Here is a 17,317-nt window from a genome sequence, read left to right as displayed (position 1 = left end):
ATAGACCTACTCTACTACAAACAGCTTAGCAGTACCAAACATGCAACAATTAAGACTATCACATTTCTGGTTGTTTAACTGCACAGAAGGAGTAAAAGAGCTATATATAGATTTTCATTATCTTGCTCAAAAGCTGAATTTCTATTTTGCCTTTGAAGACCAAGTGGCAGGTAAATATACATCATTACTGAACTTGAATAGAATAATCAAAATCAAGTGTGAAACCTTGAAAGGAAACTAGTCTCAGCTCTCAAGAACTGAATTTCTATTAACCATATCATTATTTCTATATGTCATCAATTAATTGTATACACTTCATAATGAAGTGTTAAATAAGATGAATTGCTTATATACAGCCCTCCAGAGAGGCTCTCTAAAGCTGTAAGTAACAATGGAAATGCAATATATATGTGATCGAAGAGTGAAGTTCTGCGTAATTGCCATTCCCTATTTCCTTTTTTTAAACACTGAAAGTTCACACAGCTAATTATAAAATACCACGAACTGAACACATTCAAGAGCCAACTCATTATTCCCTCTTGTCAACAGGATGCCTTTCAGGTCTCACTGTATCTTCAAATGGTCCTCTGAGGTATAAAGGAGGTACAGACAAGGTAAAATAAAAAGCTTAAATAGAGGGGTTTTTAAAAAAAATTCATATACCCATGTAGTATTAAAATGTATACGCACAGATCACAAACATGAGCGCTACAAGGTTTATTCTTGAGAGCCACTGCAGGATCACTAGAGATGATGTTTGCAGGGGTAGGTTTGAGAAGTGTATGTTTAACAAATACAGCGCAGAGTTATCCAACATCTCCCTTGCTACACGAATCCACACTAAGTGACCAGCTTGTACACCTCTTCCTCGTCTTCTCCAAAACCCACTGTGCGTACAGCTCAGTACAATGATACTCTATTCTTATTTCCAGTATTCATTTCAAATCTTGACATGCTGTACCACTTCACCAAGGTCTGTCACGCTGGAAGAGCAGCGTATAAGGCAATTTAAATCTATTCAAGTGGCTTTACCCTTAAAAGCCGAGTGAGCTCGTTATCTGGAATATGCACTAGTTCCTTGCACATCCTCATGCATCCACTTATTTTTGTTTTGGTTTAGGTATTTCACAATAAATAGTTTAAACCTAATAACTCCACCAACCAAAAAGTTTAGAAGAATGCCCTCCATTTCCGAACTTTAACAAGCATTTAAAAACAATCTGAAGATACAGAAATGTAACAAGAGACTTGCACTCATCCCCCAAATAAGAATTATTTTATGCAAATTTGAGATCAAAGCAGGATGCATCCCCATTAACTAGTGTTTCTACAACATTAAAGAGCCTTTATCATGAGCACGTCGTAACGTTTGATACCACACAGGACAGAGATTAAGAAAACCTACCTCGACATGAAAAAATTACACAAACAAAAGTATAAACGGTAAAGAATAAACAGACTTCTGCCAGTGTGTGAAACCAGGGCTCTGCAGTTGTCCCGCACATATCTGTGGTCATAAGATTAAGGGAAACAATTGACTGATTCTGCCTTTGCCTTGACGAGCCCTGACATGACCCATCTCCAGGCCCAGCAAGTAAAAGCAGTGAAAGGGCAGCGATTTTGAGACGGTTCAGCCTGCGCTAGTAATTTGAAACAAAACAAAACAAAACATCTTTGGCCTTTGTAAAGTGTCACAGGGGCATCGGGAAAGAGAAAGCAGAGAGACCAGCCAGTTCAAATATTGAACTACTGCAACTGGTCAAAGAAGTCATGAACTCTCCCATGGCTACAAAATATCACAGTATTTTTTTAATGTATTTGTATATATGATGGAGGCACAAGATACTGTCTAAACTGAAGACACTGAAAACAAAGAAATGACCTTCTTAATTTAAAGAATGAGCTCAAAAAAACCACAGCGCGAGTCCCAAGGGAGATGGCGAGCTTTGTTCCGCTCCCATCAGTATTATGACACACGCAGCTTTTTAATGAGGGAATTTCTCAACTCCTGTATGCACCTGCCAAAGGAGGTCACTGAAAGAGAGAGACTGGCAGCCTGGACCGTGGCTCTGAAGGACGAAGCGACGGCTCCTGATACGTCCTAACAGGCACGTCAAAGCACAAAGATGCTGGAGCGCAAGATGTGCAATCAACAGCTGAACTATTATATATTTACTTGCAGCCCCAACCCCAGCTCTAAAGCCATATAAAAGACATGCCAGTGAATATCTAAATAACTCTCTACAGCCAGACAGATGGAGCTGGAAACTGTTTTCATGAAATATGACAGTAATTTTATAAAAACAAATCACTGAAACTGTGTGGAAGCTTTAATTTGGGAGGATTTTAGCATGTGATTTATTTATTTTCTTTAAAGCTCTGTATTCATAAATCGCTGCATTATTCCCAGGTTTCCAGGGCAAGATCATTATCAATTCACACAGACTCATTTTCAGACACATACAGAATTTTGCATAAGGCGGCAAACATTACTGCTGTGTACAAACCACAGTACCCACCAGAAAACAGAGCTGTGATTCTGATGCCACCCATAAAACCAACCACGCTCCTCTCTGCATTAGGCCAGATTCCTACTATAAAATGCTCCAGACAAAAATACAGCTTTGATCAATATAAAGCTAAATAAATTCTGTGTGTCAGTGATTTACAACTACAGCTAAAAACCCAGCACAAGTCAGAATACCAGGCTGAGGGAATCAACAAAAGCTTCCTAATCTCATTTCTATGCACATCGTTCTACAAAGGTTCACCCTTCGAATCAGCAGAGCTAAGAAACTGTCCTTTGGTAAAAATTGATACTAGCTTTAAATACCACGCACATTTGTAATCAAAGGTGCTCAATACTGCAGAAGCTTTTTCTACACGGGGAATTGCGTGGATGGAGGTTTTCATCCTGCTCTGAAAGCCTGGCCGCCGAGAGCTGTTCCACTGCGTAATTGCTCACCAGAGCAACCGCTGATTTTCATATTGTGTCCCCAGGCTCGACTGCCTTCGCCAGGCTCTTTATTCAAGCAAATTGCCACGAGGATGAAGTTATTTGGCCATATGAGAAAGATAAATTCGGGGGGCTGGGCGCATGACAAGCCCACGTCTACCACAGCTGTGGGGGCAGGGCAGGCAGGGAAGCAGAGACGGAAGGGACGAGTGAAGCAGCCGTAAAAGCCTCTATTTTGTACTCCCAATGACACATGAATTTTGACAACAGTGGCCAGTTGTCTCACAAACGCAGTCTCATTTTTTTTTGTTTTTTTCTTAGGATGGAAAAGACAAGAATCTAGCTCCTCTTCAAGGAAACACGTTTAAAAGCCACCTATTCCTTCTGTTCATACATCCAGGACAAAATATATTAAAACTGTTGATTAAGCTCAGAAACAATAAATGCTCTCAACATCTGCAACTATGAAGAAGCACCGAAGAAGAATGACAGCAAGAGTCCGGTAAACCAATGCCAGTGTTGCAGCTCAACGTTACCCAAAGTTTTTATTTAAATAAACCATCCTTTCAAAATGTTTTTTTCTCGGTGTTTCCCAATAAAGCATATTATCACACAAGAAGCGTTAAAACTGAATTTTTACCACATCAAGTTGTGCTCAGCGCTTGATGTCAACTCACATTGGCATTAGCAGAAGAGACTATTGCAAACTACCTCTGAGCCACATGGGAAGCAAGCTCTTGGGTATTTCCTTAATGCAAATATTGTTCTAGACGAGACTTCAGAAACCAAATGTGGTTGAGCTGGGTGCAGCGTCAAACCACAGAAGTGCAAAGACTGAGGAAGCATCACCTTGGCACGAGACCACAGCCGCATGCAGATAACTGCACCACCTCCCAACAAAGCACCAGGGTTCAAACAAAACAAAACACCAAACCAAGAAAAAAAATGCAAACAGAGAAACAAAACCACAGAACAACCTTGACTGAGCCTTTTGAAACCCACCATCTGCTTCTCCCAACAGATGTATTTTGGAAAATACATGGATCAAATAATGGGCTAGAGTATCAGACTACCAAGCTATACCCAATTAAAGCAAGGTACACACATAGGCACCATGTACGATGTAATATAATCACATCATATAGATAATCTTATCATTACATACAAACTGACAAGGAAGCACCAAAAGATGTTGTAATTCCATGAAAAGAGGGTTTACTATTGGAATTTTAGTAGCAGCTGCAATTACATTCAGCAACTTAATTTTGAGATACATTCACTGAAATATTTGCAGTACTAGCTCGGATGGGTCCACAAAACCTGGTGATGATTTCCATGGAGATCAACTGAATTTTAAGTTTTTAAGCTTTCAGGAAAACATAGCTTACACTTAAAAAAAGTTTACTTCTCAAGTTGCATAGAATTAGAGACCATAATTAAAATCCAGACAGAAAATGGGATGGAGGGGACTCATCTTGAGAACATAACACAGTATCACAGTATGTTTGGGATTGGAAGGGACCTCAAGAGATCATCTAGTCCAATCCCCCTGCCGGAGCAGGAACACCTAGGTGAGGTCACATAGGAACATGGCCAGGTGGGTCTTGAATGTCTCCAGAGAAGGAGACTCCACAACCCCCCTGGGCAGCCTGTTCCAGTGTCTGTCACCCTTACTGAGAAGAAGTTTTTTCTCAAATTTAAGTGGAACCTCTTGTGTTCCAGCTTGATCCCATTACCCCTTGTCGTACCACTGTTTGCCACCGAGAAGAGCCTGGCTCCATCCTCGTGGCACTCACCCTTTATATATTTATAAACATTAATAAGGTCACCCCTCAGTCTCCTCTTCTCCAAACTAAAGAGCCCCAGCTCCCTCAGCCTTTCCTCATAAGGGAGGTGCTCCACTCCCTTAATCATCTTTGTTGCCCTATCAAGGCAGTGACACTGAATGACATTTCTGCAAAGGCATTTGGTCTCATTTCCACATGGTATATAATTATTTAACAAAAAGTAGCAAAGTCCTGAGTAGCCTGACTGGGGCTGCAAATTAAACAAATAAGGAACGGGGGTAAATCCTGCTGCAACCCACTCTTGGCTCAACACCAGCCAACTAGTATGGAATACCCAGCAGTTGCTTCTAGTTAATTTAAACAGTTGCCAGCATCTAAAGAAAACAAAACAAAAAAATGCAGTGCTTCACAGACCAGTCTGGAAAGAGCATTTATTTGAGCCACCCACACGTTATTACACACAAACACAGTTATTAGACATTTGGGTGCAGCATCTCTCTGCTAGAAGAACCTGGCATAGGGAAAAGGAGAAGCCAGGAGTAAATAGGCTGAGATTCCCATCCAATGTTATATTTCAGGTGGAAGGAGAAGAAAATCATCAATTAACCACCAAGATAAATTAGTATAAAAAAGAGCCAGCCTCTGAGCAATTAAGTTTCCTTCATGACATGAAGACAGGCCTTGGAGAAGAGTAGTGCATGTTATATTCTCACTAGAAAGCTGCTGACTGTCTGTGACATACTGCTTGTAAGCTAATTAGAGAAGCCTAGTCTTAATAAAATTACAGTTGTGAGTGCAGACGCAGATTTAAGCCGCGCTTGGTACTCATCAAATGACTCATCTTTAAAAAAGTAAGATACCGACACAAGTTTCTGCAGGAGTTTCGAGTCTCATGCAAGTATTTGATTAATAACCTAAAAGATGGAAGTAACAGGTTATTTAAATTCTAGATAATGAAGCGAAGCAGGAGGGATGGCAATGATATTAGAAAAATGGGATTGTACTTCAACATTGCCACAACAAATTAGAAAAACAGATTGGAAAGAACAACAGCAGCATCCCAGAGACCGACCAGCCGCAGGAGATAAGTAAAGATGGAAGTAAAGATACAAAGCTCTACTCAAGAGTCACCTAAATTCTAGGTATAAACTTAGGGATCTATATTCCAGCAGGAAAGCTGACAAGCAGAATGAGATTCCGGCAAGTACCCACTGCCAATGTGCTTTTTAAAACAGTTTTGCCCTCAGAGCATTTCAAATCTTGTATGGTTATGATTTCACTCTCCTGGCTAGAAGCATCCCTGTGCCTCAGGGTATCCTGTTTACAACCTAATCAGTATCTGATTATCTGTTTGACAAACTAGAGAATCTACTCATCTGTTAAACCTGTTTAGGGAGTAGTACTCGATTTCCCTTTCCAGCAGAAGCCATACAGGTAGCACCCCTCTCAAGGACAACTTAAAAAAATGTGTTTAGGTAATACTGAAGGATGTGACACAGCAGAAATAGTACAATATGCTACTATTTAGCATCATAGCAAAAGCATTCATATTTAAAGCAGCGCACTGATTTTTAGAAATTACACCAAAATTACACCCACCACTTTACACTTGACTGGAAAGAATCTATGGTTGTCTTTCCTCCTAAGAAAGGCACAGCACCAACTGATACCAGATTTTATATACAATTACTAGGTTTGAGATTTTAATCCTGGTCAAGGTTCTAGTGCGAATTTGCAAAATTCTGAAACACTGTCTGCAAAGTGATAAAGCACCTGTGCCCTGCAAGCAAGCACTCATATCTCCAAATTTACCCCATAAAGAAGATAGTAGACATCCACCAGTTCAACATGATGCAGTGATATATTTTCATCTGACATCTACTGCACATAAATACACAAAAATTTTGGCACTGAGCAAGTAAAAGCTGAATATGTTACATGTTGTGAGTGTGCCCTTCTTCATAGTTCATTCATGTGAAAAAACACTTCTGACAGTTTAAAGGGGTGGAAAAATAACAAGTAGGAACCTGCGAGGAACCTCCTCCTCCAACAGTCACCCCAATGTCCTGAGTGCCAGGAGCCTCTTGCAGCCACAGCTGCATCACCTGCAGGACCTTCTCTGTACACTGAATCCTGCAACTGCAATTTGAAATTATTTTAAGATTCCTGCAACTGCAATTTGAAATTATTTTAAGATTCCTGCACCGCTGCATTCTCATCAGCACCCTGATCTCTTATAACTGGGCGTGGTTTTATTGGGATCTCATCACGGCACAACCATGAATGTCATATATTTGAGCTCAGACAGTAAAACTCCTCAGATGAACATACTCAAGTATTTTTAAAAGCTATGTTTTAATAAGTATTAAAACGGAAGAGAGAAAAGGTATTTGTACATTTACAGGGGTGTGACCAGTACTCGCAGCTTCCCACCCTGGTAATACGGTCAGGAAAACATCATTTTATAAGGCAAACAGCCACATCTAGTGCTATCATCATCCCACCAAGGATCCCCCAAATAACCTGTCTGTCCCCATATTGTCAGCTGACAAGGGTCTACAATTAAATTAATGGTTCAATTTATACTAATAAGATAGGAAATCAGGCATATCCCGTAGCCTTTCTTTATGTGTGTGCTGGGGTTTGTGTTTGTTTTTTGTTTGTTTGTTTTTACTTTTTATTTTATTGACAGCAGGTGCAGACAGTTGCTTACACGTCACTCCCACTAACTGTATATACACTACAAGTCTAATTTTAAACGCTTATTTTTATCAAGCCAGCTGGAGACGGACAAAAACCAACCAGCAGCAATCAGCTTCCCTGGGCAGGACGTGATGCTACTTTTGTAGACTCCTACCTGTTTCCATCACCAGTCTTTTCAAGTTTAAAAAGCTTACATCCCAAAATACCACCTTTCAAACAAAGTTCCTTACAAAGTTAGCCCCACAACTTAAAATATTATACCATAGCTCTTTTTTTGCTGCAGTTCCTTAAATAAATGTTTTATCACATACTTCCCTTTCCAGATGCTAGCCTGCTCAGCCAGATACTCACACAGCTTCTACCTTTCAATCTACCATATAAATAATCTCCTGCCAACACCTGCTCTAAGTTTCTTCATCTAAATTCAACTCCAAAAGTTTCCAACATAATTTCAAAGATCTTAACATACATACTAACAAACCCTGAACTGCATGACCAAGATAAGCTAAAAATGCCTATAAGCATAGACTTTAGGCTTCTTTTTTCTCTCTATTTTTAAAATATCCCTTTGCTTTTTATACTTAGTTTATAGCTGGCTTCTATAATATCTGAGCTTTCACAGGATTACATTGCAAATAGTAACCCTGAAGTTAAAGCCGGACTTAACTAGCTGTGATTATACTATAATCTGTCTGAATACACACAAAAAATCAAGTCTGCTAAGGAAACCCAAGGGGTTTTTGTTTTGGTTTGGTTTTTTGTTTGTTTTGGGGTTTTTTGTTTGGTTGGGTTTTTTTGGTAACAGAATGGCCATTACATAAGAGCATACTATATTTTACAGGTACAAAAATTCATTTTTCATCTGTATTCTGTATTTCACTAAATATCTTTTATAATAATATCACTCAGAAACAAGGAGGAGAGGGAATGAGGAACGAGAATGACAGCACTAAAATAAGTGACGAGTTTTTTTCAGATTGATGACCTAATGGCAAGTGGCAGCCCTAGAAGTATACATGGAAAGGTTCAGAATGAGCAGCACTGAGGAAAACAGGTTGTCTGTTTGAAAGTCTCACCCAGAAGAAAAGCCAGACAATGGGAGTTGGGAGAGAAGCTGAGCCACTCTCCCTCCATCCATCTTTATTCCTTTTGTACATGGGGGGAAATGAGATGGAGCATTCTGGAGATTCTGCACCTCCTGCAGAATAAGCTGCCTTTCCAGCACCACGGAATCCAGATTGTCATGTAGCCAGGGTCTAATTTGCCATTCTGCAAGGCCCAAGGCTCCTGGCATTACTAAAATGGGTAGAAAGCCTAATGACAGCCTGCTCGAGCAGCAAATTCAAAAGTCTTTTGAGAATTAAACATATTGTGAATATAATCAGCTAACTATTATGCGCTGCTTTCTGCTACAACTCCCAAAACAAAATAAGATTAAATGGAAGGGTGGAAAAAACAAAACAAAACAAGAAAAAAATCAAATACAAGCTGAAATGTTGAAATTTTGCTTCAAGATGGAGAGCTAAACACTGGGCTATGACTTATACGTAATATTTGAAAAGTATTTGAAAAATAAGGCAGAAGGCAGGTGCTTGTTGTAGCAGGAGCCCCTCCAGACTGGCTTCTGACTTAACAGCAGCAAAGAGCACTGGAGACATAACAGTCACTTTTATTACTGCTAAGAGCCTACAGATGAAATAGCAGTTCTAAATCTGAATTGCTGTTTTTACCTGGGACACAACCTTCAGAGGAACCTGTTATGAGAAGGGCACAAATCCTACACACATCACTCATCAAAACCTTTGAATGTCCAAGGTGCAATTCAAAGACATCATCTTAAAGATCAGTCGACTCTCAAGGCACAGGAGCAAAAATGGAAGCCCCTCCTAGGAAACTGCTTCTTCAGCATCTTCCCCCGGGAAAAAGAGCAAATACTTAACTTCCCTTAATTAACACTGTTCCTTATTTGTGCAGCACTTTAAACAGTAGCCAACTTGACGGCTGGAACAGAGAGGTTTTCAAAGAAGTCTCTAACCTACAGAGCCAGTCTCAGAGGGACCAGGAGAGGGAAGGGCTGCAGAGGGGAGATTGCAGAATACATAAACACGCTCTTTTACGCTAAGCCTGAAAGGCTCCAAAAAGCCCAAGAGAGCCAACCGCAGCAATACTTTAAAATGATCAAAAAAGACAAGTGTTATCTTCTATCTGGATGTCAGCATGAAATGTCAAATAGAAATAATCAGCTGACAGTATTATAACGAAACAGAAGACAAAGAACTGAAAGGAGATAATTTTGAAACACATGTCTGAAGTCATCATTGTCTCCTGCACACAACACGGCATTTGTCTGTATTTTTACGGACAAAAAGAGTGCTCTGATAGCTTCAGCTGCCCCACAAAGTGCTGTGTAAAGCTTGTGGAACATTGCACCAAGGATTTCAATTTAACATGAAAAATCTCTGCTTCCCTATGTTTTGTGGTTCAAACACTGTAATGAATGCAATATCCAGCTCCTTTAAGGTTAACGCTGCTTTTTTGAACCTGCACTTGGAATTATTCTAAAATCTCCCTGTATAAGCTATGTATAGATTTTTAAATGTATGGTGATAACTTTACGGAATTCCAGAACACCATGAGTGAAAAAGCATGGAAGTCTATCTTTGAAGAAGAGCTTGTAAGTACATATTCAGAGGACAAATTTCTCTGCTCTTCATTTGCATTTCAGCCGGCTTGCTCACCGAGAACGGAACACACAGATTAGTCTGGGACACATCCTCCTTTTACTCATGAATGAGAACATTCGGTTGTTTAGTTAACATGGCCTCCAGATTCCTACATATTTGGAAAAAAAAATCACTAGATGAAAATAGCTAATGTCTTCTGTGAAGAGATTTGCAACCTTATGAACCTAATTGCTCACAGAAGGAAAAACTATATTTTTGCCCTGTAGATGGGAAGAAGGGGATGAGAATTGCTGTTACAGAAGAGGTTTTCCAGTCCTGCTGCAGCCCCCATGTTCTATGCAGCCTGAAACACCAAATTGTGGTCCCCATCTCACTAGTAAATCCCATAGCACATCCAGGTGTAAAGAATGTCAAAACATGGTATTCCTTTCCCATCCTGCTTGCCTGATCACTTAATTTAACATAATGCAAGCAAAGAACAATCGTTTTTTGTTGTTTTTTGTTTTGTTTTGGTTTTGTTTGTTTGTTTGTTTGTTTTGAGAAAAACAATCTCCATTCTTGGTTTCATCTCAGCAACTGGAGCATTAGACCTTTTCCATGAATGGCACCGACTAGAAGGTTATCTAGGTTAATAGATTACACCTGAACTTTCTGTATATGTATTTTTGTAAGACTCTGTGGTCAGGCAAAAATCTCATGAGGGGCTGCTGAACAACAGCAGCTGAAATTGGACAGTAGTCTTTCTCAATCTTCCTTGCATAATTACACTTTGCTGAAGTAACATGATACGGATATAGTTACTAGATAGAAATTGAAAAGCATGGACATCCATCCACCACTATGAAATTTCTACGCGTTTGGGTAACAGGCTGGCAGCTTACTTTCATGGTACTTTCATTACATTCCTTTTTCTTCAAATGGAAGGCTGAAGGTGACACTTGGTTTAGTATTTTAATAATAAACATTAAGTTTTACGACCATTCCTGTTATTGGTTACTATTTTAGTAATAAACATTAAGGTTTAAGACCATTCCTGTTACTCAAGTGATAGACTGTTGATTGCAGGTACTGAAAAAAGTTACTCTGTGAAGGCTGCTAAGTGTAAAATTATTTTTAGGTCAAGTCTGGAACAAAAATAAATGACCACAGCTTTCTGGAAAACACATAAAGGCTTTATCCCATACCACTTCCTGGGGTACATATTTATGGTAGCACTTCACACCTAAGAGACCTCTAACTGAAATTAAGTGGCACTTGAAATCTGATGCATTGTACCCCTGCGGACAGACCCAGGTCCCAGTTTGGGGGTGCCCAGCTGTAGCTCCCCATGGATGCAGCCAGCGAGAAAAAGAACTAAAATGGGCTACAATTACAAAAAGGAAATGGAAAAGAAGAAACCAATGGCAATTGAATAACCTTATCTTGTATAAGCAATAAAAAGTCATAGATAAAAAAAATACAGGGTTAAAAAAAATATACCTATTAGTGGTAAAATAATCCCCTGTAAGAGCTTCCAACGCCTGTCATTTGTACTGTGTATTACATGAGAAGCATAAGCATTATCAACCTGGAGAGCGGGGAATAGACAGTATTGCAAAGATTCATATCCTACATTTTTATTTATATTATATTCACAAGTTCCTCCACACAAAGATACATGAACTCTCCACTGACTTGCTCACTCAAGTCAGGGTGCTGGGCTGCCTTTATGTTTTTGAGAGCACAAAAACATTTTACTCTTCCAAGAAATGTTAAGTACAATCCAACATTTACTTACTAACCTATTTAAAACACCCGTGTTTCATTTTAATGTCAAAGTAGAGCAGATTGACACTAAATAACAACAAATTCTCAGAAAACTAGCAGCAAAATGTGTATTTTCCAGTTTCAGGCAATAAGTGATGGTTTAAGTTATTTAAAGCCAGGCTCATACATGATAGTGGAGACCTGCACCCTTAAAACCTTTTCACAGATTATCAGAGACACAACCAGAAGAGTTGCAATGCCGGCTGCACTGGGAAAGGTTAAAACCCTCTTTTTTTCCTCATCCCAGCTGAGACACCTTGGTCAACAATGTACCTGCTTTTTTTATTAGGCTGACTGGAGAAATACTGAAATAATCATAACATGAATTAGGGTATTCACAGACATGCCAGAGATGTGCAAAAGCCTTTAAGTCATGTCTCACACCTCCATGGCTTTTTGAAATGAAAACCCCAACAGTAACAGAATATTCCTGACACTCACTGTGCCCGTAAACTTAAATTCACCTTGGACTGCAAAGTACTTGGTCTCAAATTCCATGCACACCACTTCTCACGTTGTTCCTACAGGTAGAATTAAATTTAGACTGGTGAAAAAAGATACCAGGTTGCACACATTTTAGTTGCTGTTTCAGCTGCATAAAAAAATCCAACATCCGCTGTTCAGTCGTAGATTTTCTTCCAGTCACTTGGAAGGTTCTTACAAGATCACAAATCACTTTAATAATTACCCTGTTTCCCATCACTTTCCTGTTGTATCATTTTAGAAGAAAATTGCAAGTCCCAGATTACTGAAATTCCGACTTGTTACAGGGCAATACTTCATTTATTTTCTTACATCAAAATGCATCTGCTTTAAAAGTGTGTCACACAAGAATATATCTTTGCGCACATTAAATATGCAAAGGAAGAGATTAAAAGTTACTTTTCTCCCCAAGCAAGACTTATTCTATGAGAAAACAAAAGTTCTCATGTTGCAATCACACTAGCAACTAAAATTAATTCTGAACAGAAACAGAAGTTGGACTAGACAATGAGAAAACTGCTTTACACTTGAATGTGATATGATTCCTCCTCTCGGTGGGGAGGTGGTGTCAGGTGGCAAGAGAAACACCTCATCTTACAGAAAAGAGCTGGAGGAAACATGAAACCATCTTTATACACTTAAGATTTATTTACTGGAATGCCAAAGCTGCCTTTAATGCCTACACTAGCTCTGGCGCTGGTCTCATTCAGGGCAGGTTTCATGGTAATTGTAGCAATTCAGCAGGCAAAGGAGAGCAGAAACAAGGGTCCCTGGTTCTAATCACCACTTTCACATGAAGCATACATCCATCATTTTACCAGTTAGATACTAATTATATAATGCTTGATAAATTTTGCCGGTGGTAAGCCACCTGAAGTCAGTAAACTTTTGTTTTCTTAAACAGTCAAGCAGCTGAGACCTTAATACCTGATATACAAATTATTCTTTACCCAGTTTAACAATCCAAAATGTTTAAAGGACCTCAGAAAAGACAAAGATCCGCACTGGTCTCCAACACAAAGGCTTACACTTTGCCTGGATTTATTAAGCACCATGTTCCCATCCAGAATATAAAAATCAAGAGTCCCGCACTGCAACGCAACCAAACCATCCACACTGCTGCTGTATGTTCTATAGAAAGTCAGCGTAGGGAATTATGCTTGGAAGAGAAAGAAATAAAACACTAACAAACCACTACTACTGATGTTTACTAAGCATAATTTGTATGTGCTGGATTTCCTTTAATACAAACTTGATTAGAAATCTTGAGCCTATCCCTTACAAGGTGAATTAGAGCTCTTAATTATTCCAGTTTTTCTACTGTTAATGAAATGGAATGGTGTCATTAGTGAGGCTTGTCAGCTACACTTATGTGCAAAGGAATGATCTGACCCCGCTTTTGTCAGCTAATCCTTTCAGGAAAAACAGTTTGAACGCCACTCAAGCACTGTAAATAAAAATCCTTGAAGACAAAGAGGACAGATGGGAACACACTCAAGGAACATCATCTAAAATATTCATAGTTTAGGAGAAGAATACTAGTAACACTCTGAACAATCAATGTATTTCAATCTTTTAAGGAAAAAAACCAAACAAATATTTCCTGTTCATGAAATGAAAATATCTGTGGAGATACTAATTTTTGCCGAAGATATGTTGTATTCAGTGGATCTACAAACTCCACAACCATTTCTCGCTATCGGCATTCACCAGCAGCAGCGTAAATGTGATATATATGCAGATCTGCTGCAAGGCTCAATTAACACCCCACCAGTCCCAGATACAAAGCAGCAAAAACGTTTAAGGGAAGCTTATAAAACGGAAGACTTCACTGCTTACTGCAATTAAACAAGAGAAAGCCTTGTCCATCCCTCCCTTTCCCTCTCCTCCCATTTTAACTACAATTCAGGACTGTTAAAATGTCAAGTACTATGCTTAATAGCTTTCTTTGGTAAGAGTTAATTTGAAACAAATGTTACCATAGACGCATGAAGCTACAAACTATTGCTGAAAAGACAACTACAGCAAGAGACAAAACAGTGATATGTACTAGACTTGAAATCAAAAGGAAACAAATCAAAATGATACACAAAACAAGAGGAAAACGCTATAGTACAGAAACTGCCATCTGTCTCTTCAAAACAAGAGCTGCCATGAAGACAATGTATAGTTACCTGCATCCATATCTGCAAAGAATGGAACAGCCAGTAAGGAAAAGAAGGAACCAGAAATTCAGTGTCTCAGAGTTGGATTTAAAAGTTCATAAGGAAAATAGATAAAAAAAATTATCAAAAAAGTATTTAGTGTAAGACACACCACTATAAGGTACTATGATATTTTTGATTTCAAGCTATAAACTTAGATTAATGTTAATCACTACAACATTTTTCAGTTCTAAATTAATTTTCTATGGCACGAGAACATTTTTTTAAACAACTTGAAGACCAAAGATTTAACATATTAAACACGGAACAAGTTACATCTTTAGTTTGGGCTTGTGAAGTTTTTTATTCTCCCAACACCAAAGCCAAAGGGCTCGATCCCGTAGAAATGTAGCACTAGATACAGCAATTGCGGCTTTCAAGAGCCAAATGGAAAGCAGCAGCACTACTGAGAGCAGTGAGCTTTCCTCAATACAGGACTAGAAGTTTCCCATATGGACATGTAAGGGGTGCCAAAGTATTTAAGGACACTGAGGAGTTATGAAAAAGCTACAGTTCCAGTAATCGTATTTACTTCTCTCAGTCTGAAGAGTGTTGAAGGAAAAAATCTCCATGAGCACTGGAAAAGCAAATCAGAATCTTTACTGATTCATTTGTGCATGACTAAAAATGAATAAAGATGTAGTTTGTGGGGGGGAAACAAAAAAACAAGTGAAATTTGCATATTCACATACCTTCAGGTGATTCCTCCTGGACATACGTGCCAGTCAGATACCGGTGTACAAGGGCAGACTTGCCACTTGCTAGGTTACCCACAATCCCCTGGAATTCAAAAAAGAAGGAGAAAATTAAACTTCAATTAATCCTCCTCAAAACCAGTATATTCAAGCAAAAACTTAATGCAGAAATAACTTCTCTGTGCCGAGGAGAAAGCCCATACAATAAAAACACTCTCAGATATGCCAGCAAGGTATCTGCCAAAAAGTTACGGCTACATCTCTCCACTGATGCAAAGTGGGACCATCAGGCAATATAGAGAGCTCAGGGAAGGAGCCGGAAGCTCAGAACAAACTTGTCACCTCTTTACTGAAAAATATAAACACATCGCTAAATTCTCATGCTGGAAAATACCTCCGTAGGCTATTCACTCACACTGACTCACTACTGAATCACACACACAATACAAACGGCTCTAGACATATCTTGGCATGCCAACCATGACTTGTTGAAGTCCCCTATGTTACCAACAAGTTTACAGCTCAAACTGCCCATGACTAAACATCTGCAGCACAGGGAACATCCGACAATCAAACAGAAGTACTCAATCTTAAAGCACATGAGATTTTTCTGTTAAGCTGGTTAGCAAGCATTTATTTTTAAAAACCCAGGCAGAAGAAGCCAAATGCACCCCAGCACCAAACCAGTTTTCTTCCCAGAGGTTCTCAAATGTCAAAGACTCAGAGATTTGCCTTTTCTGTTGCGTTAAAAGGGGCACGAGGGTGTTTCAAAGCCTGCCTGCATTACTCCCACAATACCAGACAAACCTCAGCTTTGTGCTGCCAGCCAATACAAGTCCTGCTGATTTGTCCCTGGGCCTGAGCATCAACCAAAATCAGCAGGACAGATGCAGCCGGCAGGAGCAAAGCCTGGATGCACAGCCCAGGGGACAGGAGGGTTTGGAGGACATTCCTTCTCTATGCTTTAAATAAACACCTTCATTTTTCTTGCTCAGTTGTCATCTGCTTATTCAGATCTCCCTGTTGAACATAACTCTGCTTATTCAGTTTCTGGGGGAGGAGATGGGAACTTATTTCATCCTTTAAACAAACCTAAGCCCACTCTGTTCTTACATGTTTATCTTGACCCTAACCAAAAGGTTCGGAACATAAGATCCCTGGAGAGTGGATGAACTCTGCTGATCTGCCTGAGTTTGCCAAATAGAGACAGCATGAACAAGTCACACATTAATACACACTCTCTACTCCATTTTCATAACCGTAACCAGGGAGAAACTATCCTCCTTATCAAAAATGACTTAAACCAACATCATGGAGCTGCCTTAAAATAACCCAATGACAATTTTGGAGTTGGGGGGTGGGAGGGGAAGGAAAACAATTATTCGTTCTTTACAACCCAGAAAAACCTTTAATTAAGACAAGGATACCAGTGCTGCAAAGGATGCCCACTTTATCTCTATAGCTGATGTGCAAGAACATCTCAGATAAAGCAGCAGCTTAGGCAAAGAGCAAATGGAAGGCATCATCCTCCAGCCCTTATGACAGCAGGGGTGTTAAGTGTGATGAACAGGGTGAGCTACAGGGGAGGAAAAAAGAAACACCAGGAACTCCAAAACAGATTTCAAAAGTAACAGCAAACAAGAAAAAAAACCATGATCTAACTTGGGGGTGATGCAGGGCAGAAAAGGCAGAGAAAAGAAGAGACATCAGGTCCTATGCTTCATCTTCTCCTTGTTCAAATTTGCAGGAAAGAAATTAGACAGAAAACAGTCTGTGATTTACAATTTTAAAAAAGGCATGAAAATAAATATAAACCAAGAAAGCCACTGTAGGCATAGCTGCTATTGAAGAGCAGTCTCACAAAAATAAAAATGAAGCCACAGCCCAAGTGGTTAGACAACACATCTGTTCCTTGGGCTTTGCACTGACTTTGAAGAGTGTTTAAACCAGTGTACCATACTAGAAGCTTTTAATCTAACTTGGGCTGTGCTAGTATGTA

At 39.4% G+C, this 17,317-nt stretch overlaps 1 protein-coding gene across 6 annotated transcripts in view; it reads right to left on the bottom strand.

Moving 5' to 3' along the window:
- Positions 1 to 17,317, bottom strand: part of AGAP1 (ArfGAP with GTPase domain, ankyrin repeat and PH domain 1) — a 361,066-nt gene that overhangs the window by 227,687 nt on the left and 116,062 nt on the right. For 5 of the 6 annotated variants that reach the window (XM_080347158.1, XM_080347153.1, XM_080347156.1 and 2 more), the window contains exon 3: positions 15,316 to 15,403. The exons of the other annotated variant lie outside the window; for it this stretch is intronic. In XM_080347158.1, coding sequence (XP_080203284.1) covers positions 15,316 to 15,403 — 88 coding nt within the window. The remainder of the gene's footprint in view (positions 1 to 15,315; positions 15,404 to 17,317) is intronic. 6 annotated transcript variants of the gene reach the window in all.

The sequence above is a fragment of the Nesoenas mayeri genome, assembly GCF_963082525.1.
Source record: "Nesoenas mayeri genome assembly, chromosome: 6".
Lineage (NCBI taxonomy): Eukaryota > Metazoa > Chordata > Aves > Columbiformes > Columbidae > Nesoenas > Nesoenas mayeri.
This window is presented reverse-complemented; position numbering and strand designations above follow the sequence as displayed.